Source organism: Gopherus flavomarginatus, chromosome 11 (genome assembly GCF_025201925.1).
Source record: "Gopherus flavomarginatus isolate rGopFla2 chromosome 11, rGopFla2.mat.asm, whole genome shotgun sequence".
In the NCBI taxonomy this organism is placed as follows: Eukaryota; Metazoa; Chordata; order Testudines; family Testudinidae; genus Gopherus; species Gopherus flavomarginatus.
The window spans coordinates 45,177,185-45,204,901 of NC_066627.1; the positions used below are offsets into that span (position 1 = coordinate 45,177,185).

Genomic DNA, 27,717 nt, shown 5'->3' on the forward strand with positions numbered 1-27,717 from the left:
GACATTTCAAGATTTTTTATTATTATTATTGGAATCTATTTTGACCATTTTTGTCACGTGGTTTGCCTAAAAAGAAAAAAAAATTCTTTGGAGATAGAACTGGAAGAGCAGCGTGTTTATCTCATGGATGACTCATGGGATCAGTGTTGAGAGAGTAAATGCTTCAGAAGCTAATGCTCTATAGAGATGATTGTTTTTAATATAAAACAGTATATGTTTAAAACAACAAGGTCTTTTTTTTCCTTTCCTGCCATGGCCAGTAAACATAAGGAAGGCAACACGGTTTACGTGTTAATAGAATTAAGTTAGTTGGTGCCATATTATCACAGTCTTTATAGGAAAGTGGAAGAAATTGCACACAGAGGAGTCATAGAAGGGAGAAATAATCGTGAATAAACATAGATTCTGGGATGTATTTATTTGTTTCGTCTCAGGAAGATAAAGGATTCCTCATGAAAAGAGAGACATCCCCATTTCTTTTGCTTTGGGGAGGCATCTCCAGTTCACTTCTGCAGAGTGAAAGCTTTTAGAGGAGTGAGTACCGCCGAACCCATCAGTCAGGAAGAATGAACTTGGCCAAGGACAGCCCACATTTTCTAAGCTTTCACTCACAGCTTCCGAGAGAAATCTGTCTTTGCACATAGAATCATATATTGACTACTTGAAACCTTTCAGTCCGAAAACTCTAAGGCAGCCATTCCTTTTGCCTGTTATCCATTAGCGGGGAAGGTAGAAAGGTTGGTCCAAAGTGTTTTATTGGAAGCCTCGTTTCTAGGCCAATGCCAGTGCACACCAAGAGTCCTGACGGAGGGGAATGCTTAGTCCTGACTGTTGAGTCATGGTAGCAGAAGTGAAGGCGTAATCCTCAGGTTCAAATTTGAACTCGGAATGGCCACTGGCCAGTGTGTCATCCGATTGGCTTTGAGCCTATGAAGATTATAATAAGGAGAAATAACTATAAAGCCACAGATGTATTTTAATATATATTGAAAGCAGCAGTTTCAATGAGAACATTGAGTTACAGTTACTTTTATTTATTTATATTTGTCTTCAATCAGTGATGCAATAATCTAGCTCTAAAATCATCTAGCTAATCACTTAGGATGGGATTTTCAAAGAAACTTAAGGGAATTGAGTGTCTGACTTCCATCGAAACATCATGGGAATTCGGTGCCTATCTTCCTTAGGCTCAACTGAAAACCCCAGCAATTTAGCTGACACTTCCAATTTGGATATAAGGGGATGTAAGATAAACCCATTACTTGCACCATGTCATTAGCAAAAGAATAGTCAGATCTGTCATAATTTAATAGTATGAATATGACAGATCATGAATGTGATAGATTAGATCCTACCAGAACTGTATGCGCAAGAGAACCCTGGAACTAGACAAGACGATTGCTTCATTCTAAGACTAAAGTGCCTTAGCAGAGCTCTCTGGAAGAAGCCTGTGATATACCTGGCTCAACTGATTGATTGATTGATTGATGAATTGTCTTTGGGCACATGTATGTTCTTTATAATCATAACACCAATCAAACTTACCAATGTCTACCAAGAACCTCTACTATAAACTAGAGAGGGCACCAAGTCTCACAGTTGGGATCTCAGTCGGAACTTCCCTTAAATTCAGACATGTTCGGATTCAGGGGCTTGGTTAGACCCAATATAAAGATGACACACAGTCGGAACATTTTGATTTAGAGCCATCTCTTCCACCAGAGAAACAAAGCACCAATCAGTCACCCAATGCAACCCATTCAGACAAACTCGTGAGACAGGAAATGGGTCTGACACCCAATGATCTCTAGGGAACACTCTGCGCTGCACTTTCATGAGTGTTAAATACGCCTCTAATTGTCAGCAGAACAATAAAGAAAACTCCACACAGGTAAGTATATACCTGTCTGACTAGAAAGCTGTCAAGAACTGTGCAAGTTCCTAATCTCAGTTACACTGGTTTTTCCTTGACTCCACTGTGTTATTCCTGATTTACAACGGAGCAAGATCAGAATCAAGCCCAGCTACCTAGACGTAACTCCCACTACCACCAATGAGAGTTGGAACTGTGTACTCTTCAGAAGGGTAGAACGAGATTCTGTGCAAACTATAAAACTTGGGGCTACCCTTTATATCTGTGCCTAATGGTTTCCAGAGCAAAAGGTGCGTTTACGGGTTAGAAGACAGTTTGGGGTTTGGATGGGAGAGTCTAATTAAGAAACTGGCTTGTTACAGCAACAAACAATTGAACTACTTAATCCCGTACCAGCTAGTCAAAAAAAATCAATGTGAACGAATACAAATAGCTCTCTGTTCTCAAGCTTTACCTGGGAGACTGACACTATGGTTTGTCCGGGGTACTGTGATGCCACATTGGGTTCGGTTTTTAAAGTGATGGTGCTGTCTGAGTTTGTAATGGAAGAAGGGGAGTTAGTGGCTGAAGTTGTAGACCCTGAAAGATAACCGTTACAAGTTGATAAAGTAATATACACATCGTCAGTTCTCAGAGAAACAGTCATTTATATTTTAATAGCTGCCTGGACTTTTTAGGGGAGAATCTCCTATCTCATGGCATTATTGTAGCATGAGAGTACTTTTTGTGTGGTAGTTTGTTTGTTTCTCAGGTAAAACACAGCAAAACCAAAACTGATTGGTGACACTTTAGAGCAGTATTTCTCAAATTGGGGTCACCGCTTGTGTGGGGAAAGCCCCTGGTGGGCCGGGCCAGTTTGTTTACCTGCCCCATCTGCAGGTCCAGCCGATCGCAGCTCCCACTGGCTGCGGTTCGCTGCTCCGGACCAATGGGGGCTGCTGGAAGCAGTGTGAGCTGAGGGACATACTGGCCGTCACTTCCAGCAGCTCCTTTTGGCCCGGAGCAGTGAACTGCGGCCAGTGGGAGCCGCAATCGGCCGGTCCTGCGAACAAGGCAGGTAAACAAACCGGCCCAGCCCGCCAGGGGCTTTCCTTACACAAGCAGTGACCCCAGTTTGAGCAACACTGCGCCAGAGGTACTTGGGAGGGAGGAAGGCATGTGATAGACATGAACGTTATTCTTCCTGGGTGGTCCTTCCTGCCAGATCCCTGAGAAGAGTCCACTCATTTGCTCCCCACCTTAACATCCATCAAACTAAAGGCCCCACATCATGGTTCCCATCATGCATTTGACTAAAGAGGGCTGGAACGGTTTCAGAATCCATCAGCCCCGCTCTTAAACTAGCAAGAGGGTTGCTGCTGGGGGCAACATGAAGCACTCCCCTCACTGGCTCAGAGGCCATCTGAGACATTCCCAGCCCTCTGCCTTTCCCATTTACACCAGTTACACCCTTGCTGCTGAAGTTGCTGTCCAGGAACCCTTTGCCTACCCCGGCGTGCAGCATGGAGGATATAGCAGCAAAGTGAAATAGACAAGATCTCTCTCAAATGTTTCTGAGGGGAATTTTTAAAACCATCTCTTAACCTTTCCTAGATCCCTCTGCCCCAGCAACTCTTGACCATAACGAGCTGCCCTACTGCTCCCACCTCTATAGGCTCCATCCATCCAATAGCAAGGGATACAGTGTCCGCATGTTTCTTCTGAAATGCCCAGCAGTGAAATAGCTAACAGCACTGCCGTTTACATCGCCAACATGAGTGGACACCCCAGTGAGAAGAATGGTACTCTTGTTTGAGGCTCAGGAAAACAACACTGCATCAGCTCACATCTGGAGGATTTTCTTTCCTGTCATAAAGACTAAAAGACACTCTTTTTCTTTGTAGGAAAGATTAGATTCTGCAGGCATATTCTGTAGCAGGAATTTTTTTTTAGCCAATTCCACAGCTGTAGAACCACTGACAACATTGGGCCCCGCTTATGGTCTAAGCCATAGGGAGATATAATAAAAGAACCATACCTGTTGAGGTTTTGCCTTTGGTAATGTTTTTAGGCTTCCTTTTCCTTGTCTGGATGCTTTCCTTTTTCATTGCCAGAGGCCGTGGCACCTTGACACCCACAAAGTTTGGAATCATTAATATTGTATTGTACTGAGCTCTACCTCGCGTGTTGCTTTTATATTTACATATTGTAGCATGTCCAAAGACCTTGTCCTTCACTAAGTGCTATTTTTCTCCACAACAGGCCTTGGCTGGAAGATGTATAAGGCTGAACAGTTGAGGCTTTCACACAAATTTTGTTTTTTTTCCATTATTTCCTATTTTCCTTCTTCTGATTTATTCGTGACCTTTGCAACTGTGTCTTATTAAATTACACCAGTGTGTGGGGCACTGGATGTCTCACGGGGAATGGTAATGGGATAGGGAGATGTTAACCTCTAGGGCGTTGGCTCAAATTGGCCCAGGCTGAAGCACAAAGTCTGCTTTGTGGCCTATGGACAATTCACTAGTGATTCCTGCCCTGAGTGGATAAACGTCATCAAACCACCTCCACAACTTGGCACTAACTGTCCTCCTTGCTAGAAACCAAGAATCGAATGGGTGTGGAGACCAAACCATCCAGTCTCCTCTAGAAATGCCCCTGCCAGGTCTGGGCAGGTACATAGTCCTGGTCTGGGAAAGTTTGCCCTGCTGCTACCTGGAGGTACCTGTTCTATGGAAACAGGGGACTCCAGGCTAGCAATCATATATCTTCCTTATCCACTAAATTCATATTCAGATGTTAGCAGAAACACAATCACACCATTGGTGTCCCTGAGATAATGGAAAGGAAAGAAGCATTTACTGTCTTTAAAATTAATAGATTTTAAGGCCAGAAGGGTCTGTTATAACCATCTACTCTGACCTCCTGCATCGCACAGGCTAGAGAACCTCACCCAGTAATTTCCGCATCAGGCCCATAACTTCTGTTTGATTTACAACAGATCTTTTAGAAAGACAGCAAACCTTGAATTAAAGACTTGAAGTGATGGAGAATCCGCCACCTCCTTAGGTAAATTGTTCCAATAGTTAATGATCATCACTGTTAAACATGTGCACATTATTTCTAGTCTGAATTTGTCTAGCATCAGCCCCTAAACACTGAATTTCATTATGCCTTTTTCTGCTAGATCAGTGGTTCCCAAACTAAGGGCATGGCTTGTTCAGGGTAAGCCCCTGGTGGGCCGGGCTGGTTTGTTTACCTGGTGCATTTGCAGGTTCGGCCGATCGCAGCTCCCAGTGGCCGCGGTTCACCGTTCTCAGCCAATGGGAGCTGCAGGAAGTGGTGCGGGCTGAGGGACGTGCTGGCCGCCCTTCCTGCAGCCCCCATTGGCCTGAAGCAGCGACCAGTGACCAGTGGGAGCCGCGATCGGCCGAACCTGCAGACGTGGCAGGTAAGCAAACCAGCCTGGCCCACCAGGGGCTTACCCTGAACAAGCCGTGCCTCTATTTGGGAACCACTGTGCTAAATTAAAGAGCCAGCTACTATCAGAAATGTCTTCCCTATGTATGTTCTTGTAGATCACGATAAAAATCACCTCTTAACTTTCTCTTTGATAAACAAAACAGACGAAGTTTCTTAAGTCCGTCACTATAAGCCATGTTTTCCAAACCTTAGACCATTCCTTTAGCTCTTTTCTGAATTCTTTGCAATTCCTGGACTGGATAAAGCTGCCCTTTCCAATAGGAAGTGAAGGCAGGATATTTTAAACCTGGTGGGAAATGATTAAAGACAAAATGGTTTCCTATAGAGGATAAACAAGCGTCTTACCCCATGGAGTTTCATGTATAATCCGCAGGCATTGCAGACTGGCTCTCCTTCTGCATTCCGTCTCCAGAGGGTAGTATTGGTTGTGTGACAGTTAGTGCAGCAAAGACCAGCACGTCGCGATGAAGACTAAAAAACCCCACACACGTGAAAGAAAGAAAAGTAAGAGTTTGCATGCAGGGAGAAAAGGAAAATCTCAAATTACACTGATTTCCTGGACAATGAAGAACGTTGACTAAATGCACAAGACAACAAAATTCACATCAAAGAAATAGCAGTCCAGTGAGCTCACTTTGATTTGCAAACGTTCTTATATGGAGCTTGATAAACCTGGCAAACATCCTTTTAATCCCTTCCACTAATGTTGAACAAATATGTTCTGAGAACTCATATTTCATAACATGGTGCAATAATTTCCAGGTGATCCACTTGGAGGGAGACGAGTCTTAAAAGAATTATTATCCATGTTTTGAAAGCAGAAATGTTGCAAACGCCATAGAAAAATGCTGTCAATTTAAATTAACTGTTAAAGTTAATGGGGGCCAGACTCATCTCTGGTGTAAATCATCAGTGGTGTTTGGGCTTGGGAGGGGTTCATAAAAAAAGAATGATCCTTTGAACTTCCTCCATCTCCTGCCTCTCATCTAAAGAGCCCAAAGCACTTTCCAAACACTAATTAATTCCAATTTTTGTGGGTGGCTTGACTGCAGGACAGGTCTCAAAGCTAATGTTTCTTTAGCTGGAAGCAGAAACACTTGACAGAAGCAGCAGGCCTGTCTCTGTCAATCGTGTTCTCAGCTAGTGGGAAATTCAGAGCTCTCAACACAGGGTTTTAGCTTGTCAGCTTATGAGCGTTTCATTTTAATGTCTCTTAGCTCTAGGCATTCCAGCTATTTGAACAGGGGACTTCAGTAAGTGTAAAGATATTGGTGCCATATTTAATATCATGGACTATTGCCACTTTCAGGTGTTTGAGTGATATTCTTCAGCCTGATGACAAAAACGTCAATTTATCGCGGAGATGGATGTTGGGTGATGCAAGTAACAAAGAATTCCAAGTCTATTTTGTTTTTCCACTATTGCCTCATATCATTACTAAGCATTGTGATAAACTGGATAAAGGGAGACGGAATAAAAATGAAATGTTTTACAAGGTTAGTTGTTAAGTGCAGATCAGATTTGAGTTTCAGAAGACAAGGAGGGCAAAGGGACAGAACGCTTTTTGAGTCATTGGCTGCTAAGCGAAGCAGCCTCAGCGACTTGTTGCAGATCATTATATTCCTTTATACATTATTTATTTTTCAAAAAATAACCTGTCAAAACATAACCCTGAGATGCAAGCGGATTACTTTGGCACAGAAAAGAAGCTGATGATGTTCAAAATCTTTCCCTAGTAATTTCTGTCCTGAGCAAGAGGGATGGGGTCATGTTATACCTGGTATACCTAGGCCGGGCAAAATCCTGCCCTCAGATATGCCTCCTTAACTCCTATTGGGCCCCATTTGCCTAGCTCACATCTTGTGTGGAGCTGAGCATCCTCAGCTAACTCAGCCAGAGAAGGAGGAGATCAGCACCTTGCAGAATTGGCACAACCCAGCCTGCAAACAGTCCCACAGTCTCTCCTATCATCAATAGTCCCATGGAAGCAGCACATACAGCAAGCCAATGGGCCGACCCACAATAGTAAGGACCACATCTGGTATTAAGGGGAGGGTTTACAAAGTGCTTGGTTCTGGCCTAGCTGTCCTTGCTGAAGAGTGGGGGACTTCTGCCACTGACTGAATGTAGAGTAAGGCCACTGCTGAGAGCTTTGGAAAGTCCCACCCTTAAGTGTTAGCAGGACTAGTAATACCTGAGGGGCTGGACCCACCGCCCACGATGATCAAATAAGTCTCATGACATGAGGTCAGAATGAAAATTGGGATCCTAACCACTGAATTCCAATACTAGGCATGGCACCAAAGTGGTCTCTAGATACTTCTATAGCCTTCAACACCCTCGTATTTGAGGGCCTCAAATCACTAATGGATTTTATTCTCTCCCCACCACTGCGAGACAGGAAAGTGCTATTTTCACTAAACAAATGGGGAACTGGGGCACTGGGTAGATGAAATGACTTCTCCAAGGTCAGACACAAAGAATTTGTCAACAAGGCATTCTAGTCCACACCATACAGGTGTCAATTTTAGTCTATGCTAGGGTATTGTGCACTAAATGGCCCATGTAGACCCTGCTGGTGCGCACTAAAATTTCCCTGGTGCATGTTAATGTGGTCCCATTTCAAACAGTACTACATTAGTGTGCACCAGCAAGGTCCACCTGGGCCATTTAGTGTGTGATCCCTAGCGCAGACTAAAAGTTACACCTTCTTGTGTGGACTAAAGCAAGTCTGAAGTCAGTGGCTGAGCTGGGAATAGAAACCGCATCTCCTCAGTTTCAGTTCAATGCCTAACTCAGCAGAAAATCCTTCCTACTCTGTAATCTTTGCATCGTTAGTCACCTAGCAGTTCTGTGATGGAAGAGTGGATAATATGTAACTGATGCATTTCAGAACCAACTATAAGATAGTTTTAATAAATTGCTGTTTCAAATAAGTTTACAGACCATAGGCCCATCTCCTTCTCCTAGCAAAGTCACTGGGAGCATGATCAGGCCCAGGGTTACCAAAATACTGGGTCTACAAAACTTTAAACATTCTCTGAAGTTGCCCATTGTGATTTAATTTTCCACTGCAGCAAGAAAGACACAGTCAAGGCTACTTTTGCTTACTGAAGGACAAAGGTACAAAATGTTATTGCTAATTTCCCAGCAGTTTACTTAAAAGAAAGAGCGTTCTTGCCCTTCCCCACCCCCAATCCAAGTCCACCATTGTAGCATTCTGACCTTGTCTAGGAAGTTGTTGACTTCAACATTGTACTCCAGTGTTTATTTATATAAATGTAGCATACACTTAAACAAAAAGCCCTTCATGGGCTGCACTTGACAGCCAACTGCTGCTGATAAAGCTCTTGGAATCATTCGTCTGAGTATATTTAATAAAACGTACGCTAAAGTTAGCTACATGAAGGTCTGACCGAGCTACTGGGCCAAGAAACTCAGAATTAACAGAGGATGGTCCCTCTGTGGAGCTGTCTGAGTGTTTACAGAAAACCACAAAGCCATCAGAGACTCGGAACATGGAAATGAAAACAGGGGAGAAAATACCTTTGGACCCCAAAACCATCAAATCAAAACTCAGCAAAACTTGTTGCCAATTTAGACAGGCATGACTGTTGGGAAACGGGTCATTAGACAGCTTGCTACAGGTGGGCAAAAGGTAGGTCTTCTTGGTCAAATGAACCTTTGTGAAACCTCTGAAATCTGGATCACTGAGATGTCTCATGAAACCATACAAACCCAGACACAAGGTAGAGTGTTGCAAAACACACAAGTTTGAAATCCGCTGATAAAAAAACACTATATAAGAACTGGGGATTATTAATCTGACTTCTTTTGCCATTCTAGCTTTGAATGAGCCTAAAACTCAAGGGGTGGGAAAACACATGAACTGAAACTGACGAGACAGTTAATCAAAACATATCATACATTTTGCACAGATCTAGATACCCATCAGTTAACATGGTATTTAAGCTCAAACCCCAAGTCAAGGTCCCCGAAGAATGTTATAAGTGGAATTACCTATGTATGGAGAGTTAAATTATGGCTATTTTAACTCTTTTCTGAAACCTCTCTATCAAATGAACCTGCTTCCTCAGCTCAGAATGTGATTGGTGTTAGTGATTTTCATGAGATCATTGTTCTTATTATAAGAACATTTTAATCATTTTAATTCCTTTTTTGTTCTTTGTTGTTTTTTTGGGGCTAATAGTGCAATAACTTACATGGAACAAATCCATGTGCATATTCATGCTCTACTGAAATTATTTCATGAGGTGCGGCAGTAACCATGTGGTATTTTTCTGTGCCACATTTGCAGTGGAGAGTTCTTGGACAATAGTTGATTCCTCAGAAAGGGCCCAATCTTACAATTAGTGGACGTTTTCACTGAATAAGAACCAAGTTAAGAATAGAGCTAGCAGATAATTTATATTTTTGGTTTGGCAGCCAAACCCAAAAGAATCTGAAAAATATTGTGTTTCATTTGACCCAAACCAATTTCCCCCCCCCCATTTTTTCCATTTTGTTTTGTTTCATTTTGGGTGCTTTTACCCTTTAAAAAAAATCTATCTACATTTCTAAACAAAACATCACGTTTTATTTTGAAAATGTCAAAATGAAACAGTTTGACTTTTTCGGGGAAAAAATTCTCTGTTTCTTTTTTTGGGTGAAATTGTTCACCAAATTTGACTTGGATTTGCATATAGTTTTGGTCGACCCAAAACTGCACTATTAGAGGCCTGCATCCAGCCTTTCTGCTGCGGGGTCTGACAGGTACCAGGTATTAGGCGTGTTCCGAGCATGCTGCAGGATTGTGCCCTGCTGGAGAGAAAGAGATTCCTCCACCTAGGCTGAGAATCGTGCTTCAGGCATTCAGGGGCTTCAGCCTGAGCCAGGGCTCCAAGCTGCTTGTTACCTGTGGGACAGGGTCACTTGTGCATTAGCTTAACTTTATACACATAGGACTACGCACGTATGCACAGTTACATGGGCTTTCAGGATCAGGGCCTAGCGTATTATTTGTAAAGTGCTTCAAGATACCTTGACTATGGAAGATGCTCTCTAAAATAAAATTCCATCCCAGCCCATCACTAAGGAATATAGCTTTCTATGGAAATCAGTGGGGTTGCATTCTGTTCACGTCAAAGATAAAAAATGATATGTCGCAAAACTGCTGCCTATGCTACTTACAGAACATTGCCGTATCATCTAAAATGGGCTAGCAACTGTATTATTCTTACTTACCATATCCTTCATATACATGACTTCACTACTGTACACAGAACTGCTAAATACTGTTCCTGCTGTACTGTGCAGTCATATTGAAATCTCTAGTGCAAAATATGCCTTTTATTTTAATGCAACTTTGCATAGTAAAAGCAGCATATCCAGCAGGCAAAATAATACATAGTGGAATATCTGTCTTGGCTGGTTCCAGAATGAAGCTCGTAAGATACAAACAACAAAGCATTATTTTACTACAAAGTATATATTGCTACGCACTGTAAGGGAGTGTAATTCAATGGTTCCTCATCTTAACAAGACTGTAGTGTTTCATTGAATTCACTGGTTCACGTACAGCACATTTTTACTACCAACCAAGCTAGTGAAGACTCTATGCAGGGATATTGCACAGAAAAATTCTGTGCAGAAAACATTTTTTTAAAAAGTCTAGGACTTAGCAAAATCAAAGCAAATGTGAAACCCTGAAACTCGACTTTTTTTTTTTTTAGTTTTGGGAATGTAAACAATGGTTTTATGGAAGGCAGGGAGAAATCAGACTTAGGATGACAACATGTATCTTAAAAATTAATCTTTGTGGAATTTGTTCAGCTCAGATATTTCAAAGTTAATTAAATAACAACAACCACAAGTACCAAGTCTGTTGTAAGACTTTAAATAGGAACAAAGGCAAAAAGATAGGGATAAATTGGACAAGGAGACATGGGTCCGTTTCCTGGAGTGTACTGAGAGCTCACTCCAGCTTTCTTTACTCAACAGTTGGTAACTAATATAGACTCAGTGATGTTAACAATTGCTTAGGACGCATTTCTGCAGAGCTTCTATCAGTGGAAGGTTTGTTACATAAGGATGGCAGTACGGGGCCCCTTAGGCCTGGTTTACTCTTAGAGATTAGATCAACCAAGCGATGTCGCTCAGGGCTGTGAAAAATGTTGTCTCCAGCTGTGTAACGTAGTTAGGTTGACTTAATTCCCTGTGTAGACCCGGCTAGTTTGATGGGATAATTCTTTAGTCAATCTAGCTACCTCCTTTTGAGGGGTGGATTAACTACATGGATGGGGGAAAAACCTTTCCATCTATGTAGGAAGTGTCCATGTTACAGTGGCACGGCTGCAGTGCCGTAACTGTGCTGTTTAAGTGGATGTAGTGTAGATATGCCCTTAGAACCAGAGCACAGCCATTCTCAGTTTCACCCCTTTTTGCCTTCCCACTTCTGCCTTATGCCTTGGGGTTTAAACCTGTTTCCCAGGTGGTTCTGATCCTGACTCTAGTGAAGACAATGAGAGTTTTGCCACTGAATGAATGGGAGCCGAACTGTATTCTTTTTTCAAATGATCTTGCTTATGGAGACTAGAGACTGGCTTGTTCTATGCTGGCTGAGCCATTTCTTCATTCAGAGACTGGATTTTGTAACTGCTGCAGGAAGTGGTTGGTATTCCAGCTGTTGGGTTGCTGATGGACCAGTCATTTTGTTTCTAAATCACCAGAACAACCAATTTTTTTATATGATGACTAACAGAAAAGGATCACAGTGTTCAAATACCAGTAGAAAAATGCCAGTGTGACTCTGACATTAAGGGCTAGATTGTCCAGGGCTCAGCACCGATCAGCTCCCATTGTGACACTAATGGCTTGATTTTCAAAAAGGCGCTGTGTGCCTGAATTAGCCTGAAAATCTGGCCCCTTCCAGAGCCTAAATGGGAGCTAAGTCCTTTTGAAAATCTGCCCCCTTAAGGCCAAAGCACTGTGCAGGGGATTCCCACCGAAGTCAATGGGAATTGTACGTGTCAGTTGTGGGTTTCCATAGACTAATCCTTGATCCTGCAAGCCAGGGCTGGCTCCAGCGGTTTTGCCGCCCCAAGCAGCCAAAAAAACCAAAACAAAACTGCAATTGCGATCTGCGGCAATTCAGTGGGAGGTCCTTCGCTCTGACAGGGAGTGAGGGACCCTCCGCCGAATAGCTGGACGTGCCGCCCCTCTCTGGAGTGGCTGCCCCAAGCACCAGCTTGCTAAGCCGGTGCCTGGAGCCAGCCCTGCTGCAATCAGACTCTTTGGTTCACAGGCCTCCAGGTGGGTACAAGTGTCTGCCTATGTGGAGTTGATTACAGGAAGTGGTCCCAATATTTTCCCTTTCCAGTTCACAGCATTGAATCGTGTGTGAATAATTGCTTTAAAATGATGAGAAATAGTTCCTGTGCATGTATAGCCCTCTGGGGAATGGGTGTTACATGCTCAGTGGCTTGTTAAAATGTAAATATATCAGACCTGACCATTTATTTTCCTTGACAAATCCAAAGGATATTAGTCTGTACTAGCCTCCTTGCTCAGCCGAGGGTCCTGTTGACTTCAACTGGAGTAACACACTAGGAATCACTGCAGCAAAAAGAGCAGCTGTCATGAGCATCTTGTGTTTTCAACTGTCCGAAACTGCCGAGGTGCATGAGGTTCGCTTCACTAGGAGCTCGATCCCGCAGCTCTTAAGTCAATAAGAACTTTGCCATTGGCTTCAATGGATGCCATATCAGACCCTATAGGTGTAAAAACCCTGTCCTTACCAGGGCCTGTCATGGCCAGAGAAAATCCTTCACATGGTCATGAATCCTGACCTGAATAGGATACTGCCTGGACTGTAAAACTGAGAGGATAGGCACGCATGTGTCTGATAAAGGGAGTCAGTCTTTGGGAGGTGGGAGTGAGGGAGAGGAGCTGTGTGAACGCTTGCCAGACAGACTAAGGGCTTGTCTACACTTACCAGGGGATCGACGAGCGGCGATTGATGTATCAACGGTCGATTTAGTGAAGACCCGCTAAATCGACTGCAGATTGCTCTTCCGTCGACTCCTGTACTCCACCAGATCGAGAAGAGTAAGGGGAGTCAATGGGAGAGCGTCTCCCGTCAACATCGCATGGTGTGGACTCTGCGGGAAGTAGATCTAAGCTATGTCAATTTGAGTCATGCTATTCATGTAACTCAAATTACGCAGCTTAGATCAAATTTCCTCTGGAGTGTAGACAAATCCTAAGACACACACCTGGCCTGCGTGCAGTACACTTTGCACATGGCCCCAGACCCCTACAGCTTGAGGTTTGGGGCTGGTGAGAAGAAGGATGGCTTGTACGCCCTGGGGTTTATCTACATGTTAGATTAGTTCCATTTGTCAGTCCTAGCTGTTATGTCTCTAAAAACTGGGAATTAAAAGTATTCAGTCAGTAACGATTGCCCAGCACTAGGCAGATGGCCTGTACCAGGAAAGCCCCAACAATGAATACTTTAACAAAAAACCTTATCAGCAAATCCCAATGCGGCAAAGCCTGGAGCTTTGAATATATACATATGCAAATGCATTACATCCCCCAGCTTGGAAGTACCATCAGAAATAACAGACTAACAACAGTTCCTCTGGATCTGGCACGGAGGAGTATGGTAGGTAAGTAATGTTCGACATTTCAAATGGCTGCTACACATCTGTGTTTTGAGCTCAGAACATGCAATAAGTCGGATGAAGCTTTGAAACCATCTCTAACTTGATCCCTTTTCCTCTTATGGGGAGAGCTGGTTGAAAAATTGAATTTCCATCCCATGGGAAATTCTGGGATTTTGAATTTGGTTGTGTCTCAAATCAGGACAAAAAGTCTAAATCTCTGAATGTTCACGTCACAACATATTCTGAGATATTTCATTTCAACCTCATTGAACCCTTTAGTTTTGATAAGATCAAAACATTTTTTTTGACTTGATCATTTCAATTATGTTCTAGTATATTATTGTCAAAATGAAGCATTTTGATAATTTCCTACTGGATTTTTTGGTGAAATTGATAGATTCTATTGGAATGGTTAGATTTTGTTGAATCATCATTTTCCAGCAGAAAACCATTGCATCAGAAAATTTTTGACCAGCTCTGCTGATGGGGCTGTTGCATAAAGGATGGGTGAGCAGGGATCAGGCCTAACCCCCTGCAGCATAGGAAATAGCCCCAGCGTCCTTAGGTAGCCTGGACTAGTGCACAAGAGGGAAGGTGTGAGAGTTGGCCTCCCCAAACTCTATGCACCCTTAATAATGGTGCAACCTATTTGTCTCCATTTCATCTGCTATATGTATTGAAAGAACTCTGAGAAACATCTGCTCTGAAAACAGTTACAATGCCAGCAACATTCAGATCAGAACATGGCCCTAGGTCTTTTTTGTTACACTGTTCTCGCAACAAAAAAGGTATTCAAAAGCAGTGGAGTTGCTCTGGATTTACATCACTATACCTGAGATCAGAATCTGCCCCAGTAGACAGACACTATATACAGAAAACTTCTGAGCAGCAGTAATGACAGAATGTTTTTCCATCAGAAAATGCTGATTCATTGAAAGCAGAATGTTCCATGGAAACATGGATTTCAATTAAATTATGTTTTAAAATAATGGGATGGAGCATTCTGCTGACATCAAAATGTTTCATTTTGAGAAGGCAACATTTTAATTTTCTGGTTTGAAAAAACATTTTGTTTTGATATTATATTATGTATAACATAAGAAACAAGCAAAATTAGAAGGAAATGTTTCATTCTTATCAAAACAAAACGTTTCCATTCACCTGAAATTTTTTTTTAATTTTGATTTAAGGGGAAATTTCACATTTTGGGGGGTTTGTTCCATTTTGGAATGGGAAGAATTGAAATCATGGAATTTTCTGTGAAACAGAAAATCCATTTCCTGCCCAGCTCTAATTCAGACGCACGCCTCTTGACTATCTCCAGTGACTGCTTTGAAGATATCAATGAATACCAGAAAGCAAAATACAGCAGAATTACAATTTTAAAAACAGTTGTTTTTCTTAAGAAATTGGTTATAATAAGAAGTTGGAATCCATTAAAAATCTTATTAAAAATTGGCACTAGACTTCTAAAACAGTTTAACTGATACATGTTAGTTTTAATTTTAAAAAATCGCATCTGCCTGGATAACTTGTAAACAAAGCTTCACTGGCAATATGATAGAAAACAGACAATTACACTGAGGCTCACTAAGCACAACTGTTGCGCAGAGATTGTAATTGTTCATCGAAATATTTTGTTAAAAACCAAAATCCCTGCATAGTGACGTTGGTAAGATTTATCATCATGCAAAGGAAAATGGGCTTCTTAGGGATCTCTGAGCTATATGGATCTGATCCTGTAAATTCTTGGTCAAAGCTGTCCACTGACATCCAAAGAGAATTTTACCTGAGTAATGAGTGTAGCATCCTATTCGTATTGTTACATTATATCTATAACAGTGTCTTTAATATGAAAATACTAAGGTCTTTACCAAATTATCTATAAGCCCTAATTCTGCACACATGCTTTACTTCACACACATGCACAGATTACATACACATGTAAAGTTAACACGTGCAAATGTCTTTGCAGCTTTGGAGACATACGTGTAATAATGAGGGATTTTACATTAGCATTCATGCCCTAAACTCTAGCCAAGAAATCTATTTCCAACTGAAACTTCATTTCTCTAAGGACTCATCCTAAACATTTACTAGCGTTTAGCTTGACTGATTTAGAGTCTGAGGGATCGAGTCCTGAGCTCTGTTACCAATCACTGCAGTGTGAAAAGATGAAACTTTTTACAACTAAATTAAAATATCGAAGGTGAATTTACATGAAAAAGACATGCCTTCTCCCCCTTGCAAGGAGACCCAACTGTGATGGAATCCAATGTATAATATCTGTAAGATTAATGTTGTAATCTGAAAAGATACAGCAACTAATGAACACGGTAACCATAACCTATCCTTCAGCCAATGCTGACAGCCAGAGATGCACCAGTGACTGTATATGATTCCAGGCTACAGTATTTATTTAACCAGGGACAACTCTGCTCCAATTTAAATCAGTGGCAAAGCTCTCATGGATTTCAATGGAAGTAAGGCTAGATCAGTGTTCACTTGTTGTTCCATATTCAACCCGGTCTAAAAGGTAAATTAGAAGGAGGGGCTAACATGCATTCTAGTGGATAGATAATCAGTTTGTCTATCGAGATGCATGCACTACTATTTATTAACCGGATACTATGCCTGTTCTATGTGTTTGTGATTATCAAAATGGTTGGAAATTGTGAGGCATATTTAATCTGAAAATACTGCTTAGTTGCATGACATTTAATTTCCTATTATCCTGAGGTCATTTACATTATGGAGAGTAATTGTTAAGATATAGTCATTATTTCAATCTTTTAAAGACCCGATAGACTTTAATGGGAACTGGGTCTGGCCTTAAATTGAGACCGTAGGCATTTTATCCTTGAGCCCAGCCTGTACCTTCCAAAGGGGCTATTCCCCTGAATCAGAATTGCAAGATCAACCTCTTCACTGAACACACAACTAGCTAGTGCCCGACAAGCAATGCCTTTGTTTTGGTCAAGGTTTTCACAAGGACAGGCCCATGCCACACCACTAGTAACTCCCCGGTTGCATTTTTCAGCTAATTTAAACAACCCTCAGCCACAATCTATCAAAGTGGATTCTACCAACCATTTTTTTTAGGTGTTCGCTTGGAAAATGGCTCCTCTCAATTAGCACTGAGCCATGATGTCTGATCAGCCTCCTCCAAGAGCCGCACTCAGGCAGCACACACCCTCTGACTTTAGCACTAACTGTGACTGTGGAAGCAGGACAACAGGGTGGGAGCTGGGGACTTGTGTGTAGGGGAGAACTCAAACCTCTCTCTTGGTCTTGGGCAGCCTACATGGGAAAACTGTTCTGCAAACCCAGAAATGCACAAGGTGCTCTGGAAAGGTGATAGGCATACTTAGTTAGAGCTCTATGCACAGAACCAGGCCTTTCCTATTTGAGAGCAATATTAAAAATATCCTCAGCGTTCATACATGTGTTTTATTGATCAGCCTGTATCCACCAATGTGTTTGGAGCTGTGAATTCCTGCATTCAATAATAAGCACATTAAGTAACTAAAGGGTCCTAATAGATCTCTGCCTGTCACTTGAAGAGGTCCTTATACATTGGAAGCAGAAAACCACAGCTAGTCATGTATCAGAGGGGTAGCCATGTTAGTCTGGATCTGTAAAAGCAGCAAAGAATCCTGTGGCACCTTATAGACTAACAGACGTTTTGGAGCATGAGCTTTCGTGGGTGAATACCCACTTCTTCAGATGCATGTGGTGGAAATATCCAGGGGCAGGTATATATATGCTAGCAAGCAAGCTAGAACTAACGAGGTCAGTTCAATCAGGGAGGATGAGGCCCTGTTCTAGTAGTTGAGGTGTGAAAACCAAGAGAGTAGAAACTGGTTCTGTAGTTGGCAAGCCATTCACAGTCTTTGTTCAATCTTGAGCTGATGGTGTCAAATTTGCAGATGAACTGAAGCTCAGCAGTTTCTCTTTGAAGTCTGATCCTGAAGTTTTTTTGCTGCAGGATGGCCACCTTAAGGTCTGCTATAGTGTGGCCAGGGAGGTTGAAGTGCTCTCCTACAGGTTTTTGTATATTGCCATTCCTAATGTCTGATTTGTGTCCATTTATCCTTTTCCATAGAGACTGTCCAGTTTGGCTGATGTACATAGCAGAGGGGCATTGCTGGCATATATTACATAGGTGGATGTGCAGGTGAATGAACCAGTGATGGTGTGGCTGATCTGGTTAGGTCCTGTGATGGTGTCGCTGGTGTAGATATGTGGGCAGAGTTGGCATCGAGGTTTGTTGCATGGATTGGTTCCTGAGCTAGAGTTATTATGGTGCGGTGTGCAGTTACTGGTGAGAATATGTTTCAGGTTGGCAGGTTGTCTGTGGGCGAGGACTGGCCTGCCACCCAAGGCCTGTGAAAGTGTGGGATCATTGTCCAGGATGGGTTGTAGATCCCTGATGATGCGTTGGAGGGGTTTTAGCTGGGGGCTGTATGTGATGGCCAGTGGAGTCCTGTTGAAAGAAACCAACAGGACTCCACTAGCCATCACATACAGCCCCCAGCTAAAACCCCTCCAACGCATCATCAGGGATCTACAACCCATCCTGGACAATGATCCCACACTTTCACAGGCCTTGGGTGGCAGGCCAGTCCTCGCCCACAGACAACCTGCCAACCTGAAACATATTCTCACCAGTAACTGCACACCGCACCATAATAACTCTAGCTCAGGAACCAATCCATGCAACAAACCTCGATGCCAACTCTGCCCACATATCTACACCAGCGACACCATCACAGGACCTAACCAGATCAGCCACACCGTCACTGGTTCATTCACCTGCACATCCACCAATGTAATATACGCATCATATGCCAGCAATGCCCCTCTGCTATGTACATCGGCCAAACTGGACAGTCTCCACGGAAAAGGATAAATGGACACAAATCAGACATTAGGAATGGCAATATACAAAAACCTGTAGGAGAGCACTTCAACCTCCCTGGCCACACTATAGCAGACCTTAAGGTGGCCATCCTGCAGCAAAAAAACTTCAGGACCAGACTTCAAAGAGAAACTGCTGAGCTTCAGTTCATCTGCAAATTTGACACCATCGGCTCAGGATTGAACAAAGACTGTGAATGGCTTGCCAACTACAGAACCAGTTTCTCCTCTCTTGGTTTTCACACCTCAACTACTAGAACAGGGCCTCATCCTCCCTGATTGAACTGACCTCGTTATCTCTAGCTTGCTTGCTAGCATATATATACCTGCCCCTGGATATTTCCACCACATGCATCTGAAGAAGTGGGTATTCACCCACGAAAGCTCATGCTCCAAAACGTCTGTTAGTCTATAAGGTGCCACAGGATTCTTTGCTGCTTTTACAGCTAGTCATGTCAGCATTTAAATGTAAATACTGTCCCGTAGCATTGACCCTCATTTTCGAGATCTTTATTCCCATTAATATCTATTTTTTATTATCTAGCTAACCTGGCTGTATTTTCGTTTGGTAGATTCTTAGTTGTCTACTCCTTACTTCTAAGAGAGCAATGCATACATGTGCACGCATGTATTTATCCCAAAAAAATACACTCAAAGTGATCAAGAACCCAACAGAGGATCACAGTCAGACACTCTATAGATCATTTTAATCTATCTTTGGTAGCCTTCCAAAATATGTTGAGTTTTTTTGTTAGGCATTATAATGGGAAATTTCAGGGGCCTCAAGAGGCAAAACTTTGGAAGGATAACTTTATTATTGACATGGACAGCAAATTCACTTCTTCTACACTATAAACGCACAATGTTCTCTCGCACTCAATATTGTTTGAACTGGCCACTGTATCCTAGAATCCCAATTAAGCTCTGGGCTTTTTCTTTTCTTTTCTTTTTAAAGAACAGTGTCAAAATATGTCAAATGAACATTGAATAACTTCCCCTGAATTTAAACACAGACTTTTTGTTGATGGAGGGGATAAAAGAATATTTAGAGAAAGGCCAGTCCCCGGGGTAATGAAAAGGTGGTCATATTAAAAACAAAAAGAAAAGGGACATGACATAGTTTGCTTCTCTCTTTAGTTTCTGCTTTTACACAGCCCCAGACATTAAAGGGGTTTTCCCCAGGCTAGCAAGAAACTCTGTCCTTTGTTTGAAATAGGAGGTAAGTGGACAGAGAGGAAAGAGGACAAGAGAACCCGCGCTTACCAACGTTAATTTCACTCTATCTTGCAAAAGGAAAGCAACCAACTGCTCTCAGATCTAGATGTCGGTTAAGGGGTTGTACTTCTGTATTCCCGTGTCAAATACTATTTATTATCATTATTATTAATTATTAATTATTATTATTATTAAAGCAAGCAACTGGATTTCTCTTTGTGGGAACGAGTGAGGGGAGGTCATGTCACTCTTTTCTGACTAGATAAATCATATGCCAGAGGAAACACACAACCTTTGGTTTCTTAGCCTAGGGCTTTCTGTTCTTTCAAATCCATCCTGTAGGACTCCCACCAGTGGTGCAGTAGCTGTGTAAATAGCTAGTTCATTTTCTTGCAAACTTGCCCAGAAGTAGTAGGTTCTAAACTGTCTCCGTTGATAACTAGCTGATGTCACTTCATCCTTCCACCTTTCCCTACTGACCAGCTCAAACTGGGCGGGTGGGGTGTGCTCACTGTATTCACATCGGCCAGTAATAGCTAACGACTCTTGAACAATATCATCCTCATCAGGCGTGATCGATCGCCACCGACCAACGGCACAAATGGGGTGAGGTTGTTGCGTAACGCTGACGAGTTCACTCCTCAGCTGGATTCCTCGGAGCTGCAACATCGCCGGGGCCAGACCTTTAATTCTCCGAGCCCCAGAAGAAAGCTCCAAGGCACCTCACTCGCCTCTCCCCCCCTCGGAGCGCACAAACCACCCCCTCTAGCCAGAGCCTGGCGCGGGCACAGATCCCCGCTTCCCTAGCGCGGTGCGGGGGACAGGGGAAAGAGACGGGCGGTTGGGGGTTGCCAGCCTTACCAGCCTCTTCTGTGGCTTGATGAGCGGTCGGTTGATGCCGTTCATTTTGTGATAAAGCCCGCAGGCGTTGCACAGATAGTGCCCGGTGCCATCCTTTCTCCACAGCGGGGTGGACATCGCCCCGCAGTTCACACACTCTCTGCCATCCCCGGGGAATTCTTCCAAGTACTCTGAAACTGACCCAAAGGCAGCTCGTTAGGCGCTGGCCCCCTTCCCCGCACAGGGTCCCTCCCCCCGGGGATCCCAGGCGCCCCAGAGCCAGCATGCCTGTCCTCAAAGGAACCCAGTTTTGTCTTCGGAAGAATTAAAGGCAAAAACGCCAGTCCCCGGCCTGCTGAGCACCGATCGCTCTGGGGGACGCTATGAGAGAGCACTGGGCTGCTGCGCATTCAGGTGCCACGCGGATACTTTCCTGAATAACTCCCACGATTCTCTGCAAGAGCAAACAGCCCCGGGACACCAAGGGTCAGATACGCCGGGGCGTCCCGCCGAACTGTTCTCCATCCTGGCTCCAGTAAAGGACTGTGCCGTGTGTCCCCAGCTGTTCTACCAGGATCCCTACATGGCAAATAGTTGTAACATCACAACTGAAAATAACACACCAGTGCGCCACGGAAACCGTGACTCAGGAAAAAAAACTGAGCTGGAAGAAGGGAAGCAGAACCTGGGAAGTGACTGAGAGCCATGGTAAATAAGGATCAGAAATAAGATGCTATGGGAAGATCCCTCCCTAACAGGACTCCCACTGGAGTCTCTGACCGTTTTGCCCACCTCCAGATCGCAGGTGAAAATCCCACGCGTGAAATCCTGGCCCCGTGGAAGTCAAAGGGAGTTTTGCCACTGGCTTCAGAGATTTCTCCTTATCTCACCTGTCCTGGATTTGTCCCGTACGAAATAAAACCGAGGCGGAAATAGCTGAGGGCCCCGTCCCAGGGGTATGAATAGGGGAGTTCTGCTTAAGCAGAGATGGCAGCCGATAGCCAGGTCGGTTTGCTCATCCCGTCTCCCACTTTTCATGTCCTGGAGAAGTGTCGGACCCAGGGAGGTCAGTTGCAAAACTCACATTGACTCCCGCCGCAGCGGGGTCAAGAGGAGAATTGGAGCGCGAGAAAGAAATCCAGGCGAATGTATCAGCCCAAGTTCTTTTCTGCCGACCCTCGTGGGAGCCTGGGTTTTGAAGCAGGACTCTCCCCTACGGCTTCAATGGGCTGAGGATCCATTGCAAAGCACCAGAGGGGACCTGCGAGCAAGGACCCGTTTCAGTTAACCCCCATTCCTGCTTTTAGCAGCCCTCTCACGTGTTTCCACGGTCTGGGCAAGAAAGAGAAAGACGCCTCCGCCCTCGCCCCCTGTTTTCCTTTTCATTTAACCTTTTAATGTGTCATTTAATGATTTCTAAAACAAATAAATAAATATCCCCGGCAAGGGGCGATAATGAAGATTGAGCTGATTTCATTTCCCTGCGGGCTGCCCAGAAACCTCTTCTCATGTGGCTGGAAGCGGGCCGGGTGCAGCCCAGCTCGGTTGTAAAAATAAATGATCGCTATGATGTTATTGTAAGATGATAAAAGGAGGAGGGGGGGGGGAAGAGGGAACTGGAAGACTTTCCTGATTTCAATCAAATGGGGTTGGTTGCTGACTGGTGGCGACAAGCAGGCTGGGGAAGGCCTGCTGGAATGTCTATGGCTGATGTACAACTTCGGGGGATGCTGGCCTGTGGGTATCAATCACACCTCGAGCTTCGAGCTGACAAATGACAGACTCGCAGGGGAAAGGGGGGGTCAGCTTTCTCGAGTCAATCTTCCAGCTCCCAGTACCAGCGCTGGCGGAGTTTGAAGCGGTAGGTAGCTATAGACACACACATCTGATTACATTCTATAGCCACTATGTGGCTATACAACATGTATGTACAAGAAACATTGGCTATAAAATAAATGTGCTGTGTGTGTACACACCTATATACCCACATCCATGCGCATCTGTTACACCCACCTACAAATACACACACTCAAGAAGGACATGGGTTTCAAACACACACAGATTTTGCACATAGGTACACGCATATATTCCCCAACTAACTCCCAAGTATGATATATTCATGAGGCACTGAACTAGACATTTCAGAGTGAGATCTGACCCCCCTCTTCCAGAAATCAGAAGGGAAAGTGAAAGGGTTTGTTTGTCTGACTAGCTTTGGGTATCTCCCAGCTGTATAGTTTTGCCTCAGTTATTTTACAAGCCGGCGATACAGAACAACCCCTATTATTTCAGTCTTAGTGAAAGTTGATTTAGAGCCTCATTCTTTTTCTGAAATAACTCCCTCCCTCCCAATCTGGAAGAATGTGTTATTCGTGGTTTGAAAATCGCCTGTTTTCTTTCCAAATAAAAATTCATTCCTGGTTTCACCTTCTTTGAACTACTTAAAGAAGCGATCCTTAAAAAATCAAAGTTTGGACTTTTAGTTGTGTTAGGGCACTTCACCCTCGCTTACATGATCTAAGAGCAAAAATAAATAACTAGAAGAGATTCTTGAACACTGCATTTTGGAAGGCCAATAACATACAAAATGCAGGGCACAGCGAATTACTTTGCGAGGAACCCACATCTCTCAGCAGAAAAGGGGATAGTTTATAAACATGGGGTCATTTCTATGGAATTAACATTTGCTTTAGGCGCAGTGAAGAGTTACAGTCCAAGTCATCAGGGGATCCTACTAATGCAGTGAGAAAAAAGATTGTACATGACTTCCAAAGGCAAATCAAAACGATTCCCAGAAATCATAAGGAAGCATCTGTTTAAAGTGCAGTAAAAGAAAGTAGGATCCGCAATTTGGAAAAGTTCGTAAGAAACATGGAGTGGAGTTTTCCTAGTTTACTTTGTTCTCACTAGAGAGATAAGATAATTCGATTCACAGCAGTAAAGATGATAAGAAAGATGAGATCCTGAAGTGGGTTTTAAAGTACTTTTCAAAACATAATCTTAGGAGAAGAATAGACCCATGAGTTATAAACCAGAGCTGGTCCTATTTATTGAGCAGACCGGGCAGGGTCACGGGGAAGAGGGGGAGAAGCTGGAAAGTTGGCTAGGAACTTGATTTAAAAGGGCTTTCCGTGTGGATAAAAACGAATTGAAGAGGGTTTTATTGTTCAACGCCTGACTAGATTTCACCGTCTCTCCAGAGGCAGCAGATTGATGCAACTGGGGAATTGTTTGGGTGAAGGCGAATTAGGAGACCAAGAGTCTGTTCAAATATAAACTAATTTACCACAATAAATTACTTAAAAGGGAAGGAGCCATAAATCTGCCCTCCTGATTCAAACACAAGGGCAAGTATTGAGGCGAAGGCAAGAAGTCGATACGGTAGAAAGGAGAGATCATTTTGGGTAAAGGGCAAGGCGTTTAAACAACCTCCATGTTTCTGTTCTAGAGCGATATTACTCTCCTTTTTAAAAGTCTTCTTTCCCCTTCATATATATCTATATCCTGGCATTCACGTGGCAACAACCCAGCTCCTGCCTGGGGAGCAGAGTGGAGGGGAGGGGACAGCTGTTTCCACCACTGGACCCTTCCTAGGGCTAAAGACACAGGAGGTCTTTCTAGAGAACCATCTTTTCCTTAAGGTTCACTTAAAACTCAGGGGCCAGATTCTCCTGCCTCATTGCTCCCATTACCTGACTCCTCAGATAGCCCCATTAATTTCAGAGGGGCAGAGTCAGGCGCTGCTTTGGCCACAAGGACCGGGCCCTGCATTAACACGCTGGGCTCTTTTGGGTAAGTTTTCGGTTCCCACGAGGCTCCTAGCAGCCCTTTAGGGAGCGGATCCTGCTGCCCACAGAAGCTGGAGAGGTGGGTGCCTTACACATCATTTGCATCTTTAAAAAATAGCTAAGCCCACCCCAGGGCCGCCAGAATGGAGAGCTTCTGGGGGCTGGGAAGGGGGCTCAGCCGGGCTGGGCTCTGCGGCGCCCGAGGGCAGCTCCCAAGGGCGGTTACCTACCGAAAGTGGATCTCCTGCCCGGCAAAGCAGCCTGCCTGGTCTGGAGACTGTGCAGGACGCTGCTTTCAAAGTGTCCCGCGGTCCAGGAGGGAGGCATCTCCGGGCTCACGTAGGCAGGGTAGGGGCTGGAGTAGGATCCATTGACCGAGCGCACCAAGGCATTGCTGTACTGCTCCCGGGCCCCGCTGCCCAGGAGCAGCGGGCTCTGGTAGGCTCCCTCCCGGCCGGCGTTGTTGCTGACGGGCGGGCTGTGCGAGTAGGGGAAGCCCGAAGACGGGTGAGGGCTGCTCGGGTTGAAGGCGGAGGCCTCGGCGCCGGTCTGCGCCCAGCCGGGGTGGTTGCCCAGGGGGTGGCTCTGGTGGGCTGTCTCGCAGCCTTGCAGATAAGGCAGGGTCTGCAGCATGGAGGGCACCCGGGTGGTGGGCACGTACACCGGGGAGCTGGCCGACGAGTGCAGGAAATTGCTGGAGTCGTGGGAATACGCCGATTGCCCATGGTTGGGGGCTAGGGCTAAACTCTGATACATTTTATATCCTCCAAAGCGGGGCCAAGGCCCGGGGCAGCCGTGGGTCGGGAAAAGCAGCAGCTCAGGTGGCGCAGAAGTTTTCTGTGGGGTGAAGCTTAAAGATTCCTATGCCAAGGGCTGGGAGTTTGACATGAGAAGCGGGGCTGCCCTGCAGCTGGCTCCAGATGTTCGGACTCAGATCAGTAACAGTCACAGGCACCTGAAACATGAAAGCAGCGAGATATGAACTTTTTTTTATGGCACAACTATTATATCATAAAAAAAAAAAACCGGGTTGGTTCGCAGCAGCCTCTTGCACCTGTCCTTCCACACGGACACAGCTGCAAGAGGAGGGATGTTTTAACACGTCTTCGGTGAAGGCGATCGCGGCTCAACACGACGAAACGAATTAGGATGGGAAGAAGCTCCGGGTGAGAATTAAAGGTTTGGATTATTGCCAGCTGCAGATGTTTATTTCAGATCCGATTCCCCTTTTAGTTATTCAGTTTGCCAGTATTATCCATAACAATTCACTCTACAGAGAAAATTCACCATATTGGGTATTATATGGCATAATACAACACACATATCCAACATATCTTATTGTACAACACATCCAATGATATACATATGCACGATCATATACAACATACATAATTATACCACACATCCAATGATATACATAGGCACGATCATATACAACATATATAGTTTGTATTTATTGTGTATATTTCGCATTATATGTATTGAAATGTATAGTGTTACTTATATAAATATTGGCTTTGCAGTAGATAATCTATATTGTGGATTTTGCTTTACAGTGTCTATCTATAGAGACGCCACTCAGAGTCCCAAAGTTACATCTAGGCTAAATAAAATAGTATTTCAAACGGGTTACTTCTGTGTTTTAAACAAATGCGCTTAACTTCTGTTATTAAAAGGTTTTTTTTAAAGGATTTCTTCACAAATATTCTGCTTCTCATGTACATTTCGCCAAGTTCTAATGCGATTTGCTTTTTCTTTACAACATCGACTTGGACAAATAAAAACCCTGAAGTCGTTTTAACCATTTAATATTGTCCTGTAGCTGATTCTTGGTTTCCTTTTTTTTTTTAAGATAATTTTTCAATTCTGTAACGAACACAAACACAACACATAAAATCAACACTTTTCTAGAAGACTTTCCTGCCATATAAATAACGTCATCTGTGCTTAACCCTGCCAGGAAGAGAAATTACTGTTCGCTTTCAGCCATCAGTCTACTCGAGAGCCACAATAATAAGTCGCAACACAACCCTGCAACTTCCTCGGCGATTTTAAGAAGTCAGGAAATTCGGTGTCTTTTTAAAAACAACTCAGCAGTCGTGGCTGTGCTGTAAATAATGGGCCTCGGTGGGAAGATAACCAGATCAGCTCTTGCACACGGGAGCAACAGAAAGCGGGGCATGACAAAGATCTTTCGGAATGAGAAAGCAAAGCGAAAAATTTAAAGTGTTGCTAATTCCCCCGGCCTGTCGCGCAGGGGTGGGAGGAAAGGCTCCTCTCCCCATCAAGGATTGTCCTTGATAAGAAGCAAAAAAAGTCCTAATCTGGCTCCTCTATAAAAGGACCCTCTGAAAATGGGTTTTTGTTTTTGTTTTTTTTTAAATCAGAGACCACGTAAATCACGGAGCAATATCACTAGCTGCCTCGGAAAGCTAACAGAATCCCATCGGGAAACCTCCCGACTCCCGAGGCATTATCTCCGAGATAAGGGCAGCTGGCAGATAAATTCGCCGAGAAGTACTTACAGTGCAGCGGGGAAGGAGCAAAACCGTGCATGGCTGGGTGGGAATTAAGCAGCAGCTGAATCCAAATCCTCGGGGAAATTCCAGCAAAAAGAGGGACTGATTTGCCCCCCCCCCTTCCCCAGTAAAGAATCGGTGACTTTAATCCCCCCGCCCCCCCAGCCGCCGCCTGTCCCTTTGAAGGGAGTGGTATCGCTCTGATAGGGTTTGACCCAGCTCCCCTATCTGCGTTCACTGGCTCCTTTCGCTGCTAATCTCGGAGTTAAAGTGGTTCCCTTCGCTTTACAGCAGGGCAATTGTATGGCCCGGATCACGTGACCCCCCGGCTAGGTAGGCCGTGGCGTTCTCTAAGGATTGGGTGTCTCCCAAAACCAACCTCCAGCGCCAAACTTTCCATGGGAGGGGGAAGCGAGAGACTCCCGGGGAGTGAA

At 44.0% G+C, this 27,717-nt stretch overlaps 1 protein-coding gene across 2 annotated transcripts; it reads right to left on the reverse strand.

The window, feature by feature from the left end:
• GATA5 (GATA binding protein 5) lies at positions 1 to 27,374 on the reverse strand. 2 transcript variants are annotated; one of them, XM_050918875.1, is made up of 7 exons: positions 27,290 to 27,374; positions 24,995 to 25,719; positions 20,998 to 21,167; positions 5,681 to 5,806; positions 3,891 to 3,978; positions 2,328 to 2,452; positions 1 to 927 (listed from the first exon to the last, which is right to left on the reverse strand). In XM_050918875.1, the coding sequence occupies exons 2-7, from the start codon at positions 25,518 to 25,520 to the stop codon at positions 772 to 774; spliced, it is 1,191 nt and encodes a 396-aa protein (XP_050774832.1). In that variant the 5' UTR covers positions 25,521 to 25,719; positions 27,290 to 27,374; the 3' UTR covers positions 1 to 771. The 2 variants fall into 2 exon arrangements, with proteins under 2 accessions (XP_050774832.1, XP_050774831.1); XM_050918874.1 differs by having other exon boundaries at positions 20,998 to 21,173.
• Positions 27,375 to 27,717: the final 343 nt, after the last annotated feature.

Coding starts and splice junctions, on each gene's coding strand:
- GATA5 (XM_050918874.1), bottom strand. CDS start 25,520: ATGTATCAGAGTTTAGCCCTAGCCCCCAACCATGGGCAATCGGCGTAT. Junction 5,807..20,997: donor TCAAGCCACAGAAGAGGCTG/GTAAGGCTGGCA, acceptor GGGGTTTTTTAG/TCTTCATCGCGACGTGCTGG. Junction 928..2,327: donor CCATAGTGTCAGTCTCCCAG/GTAAAGCTTGAG, acceptor TAATCTTCATAG/GCTCAAAGCCAATCGGATGA.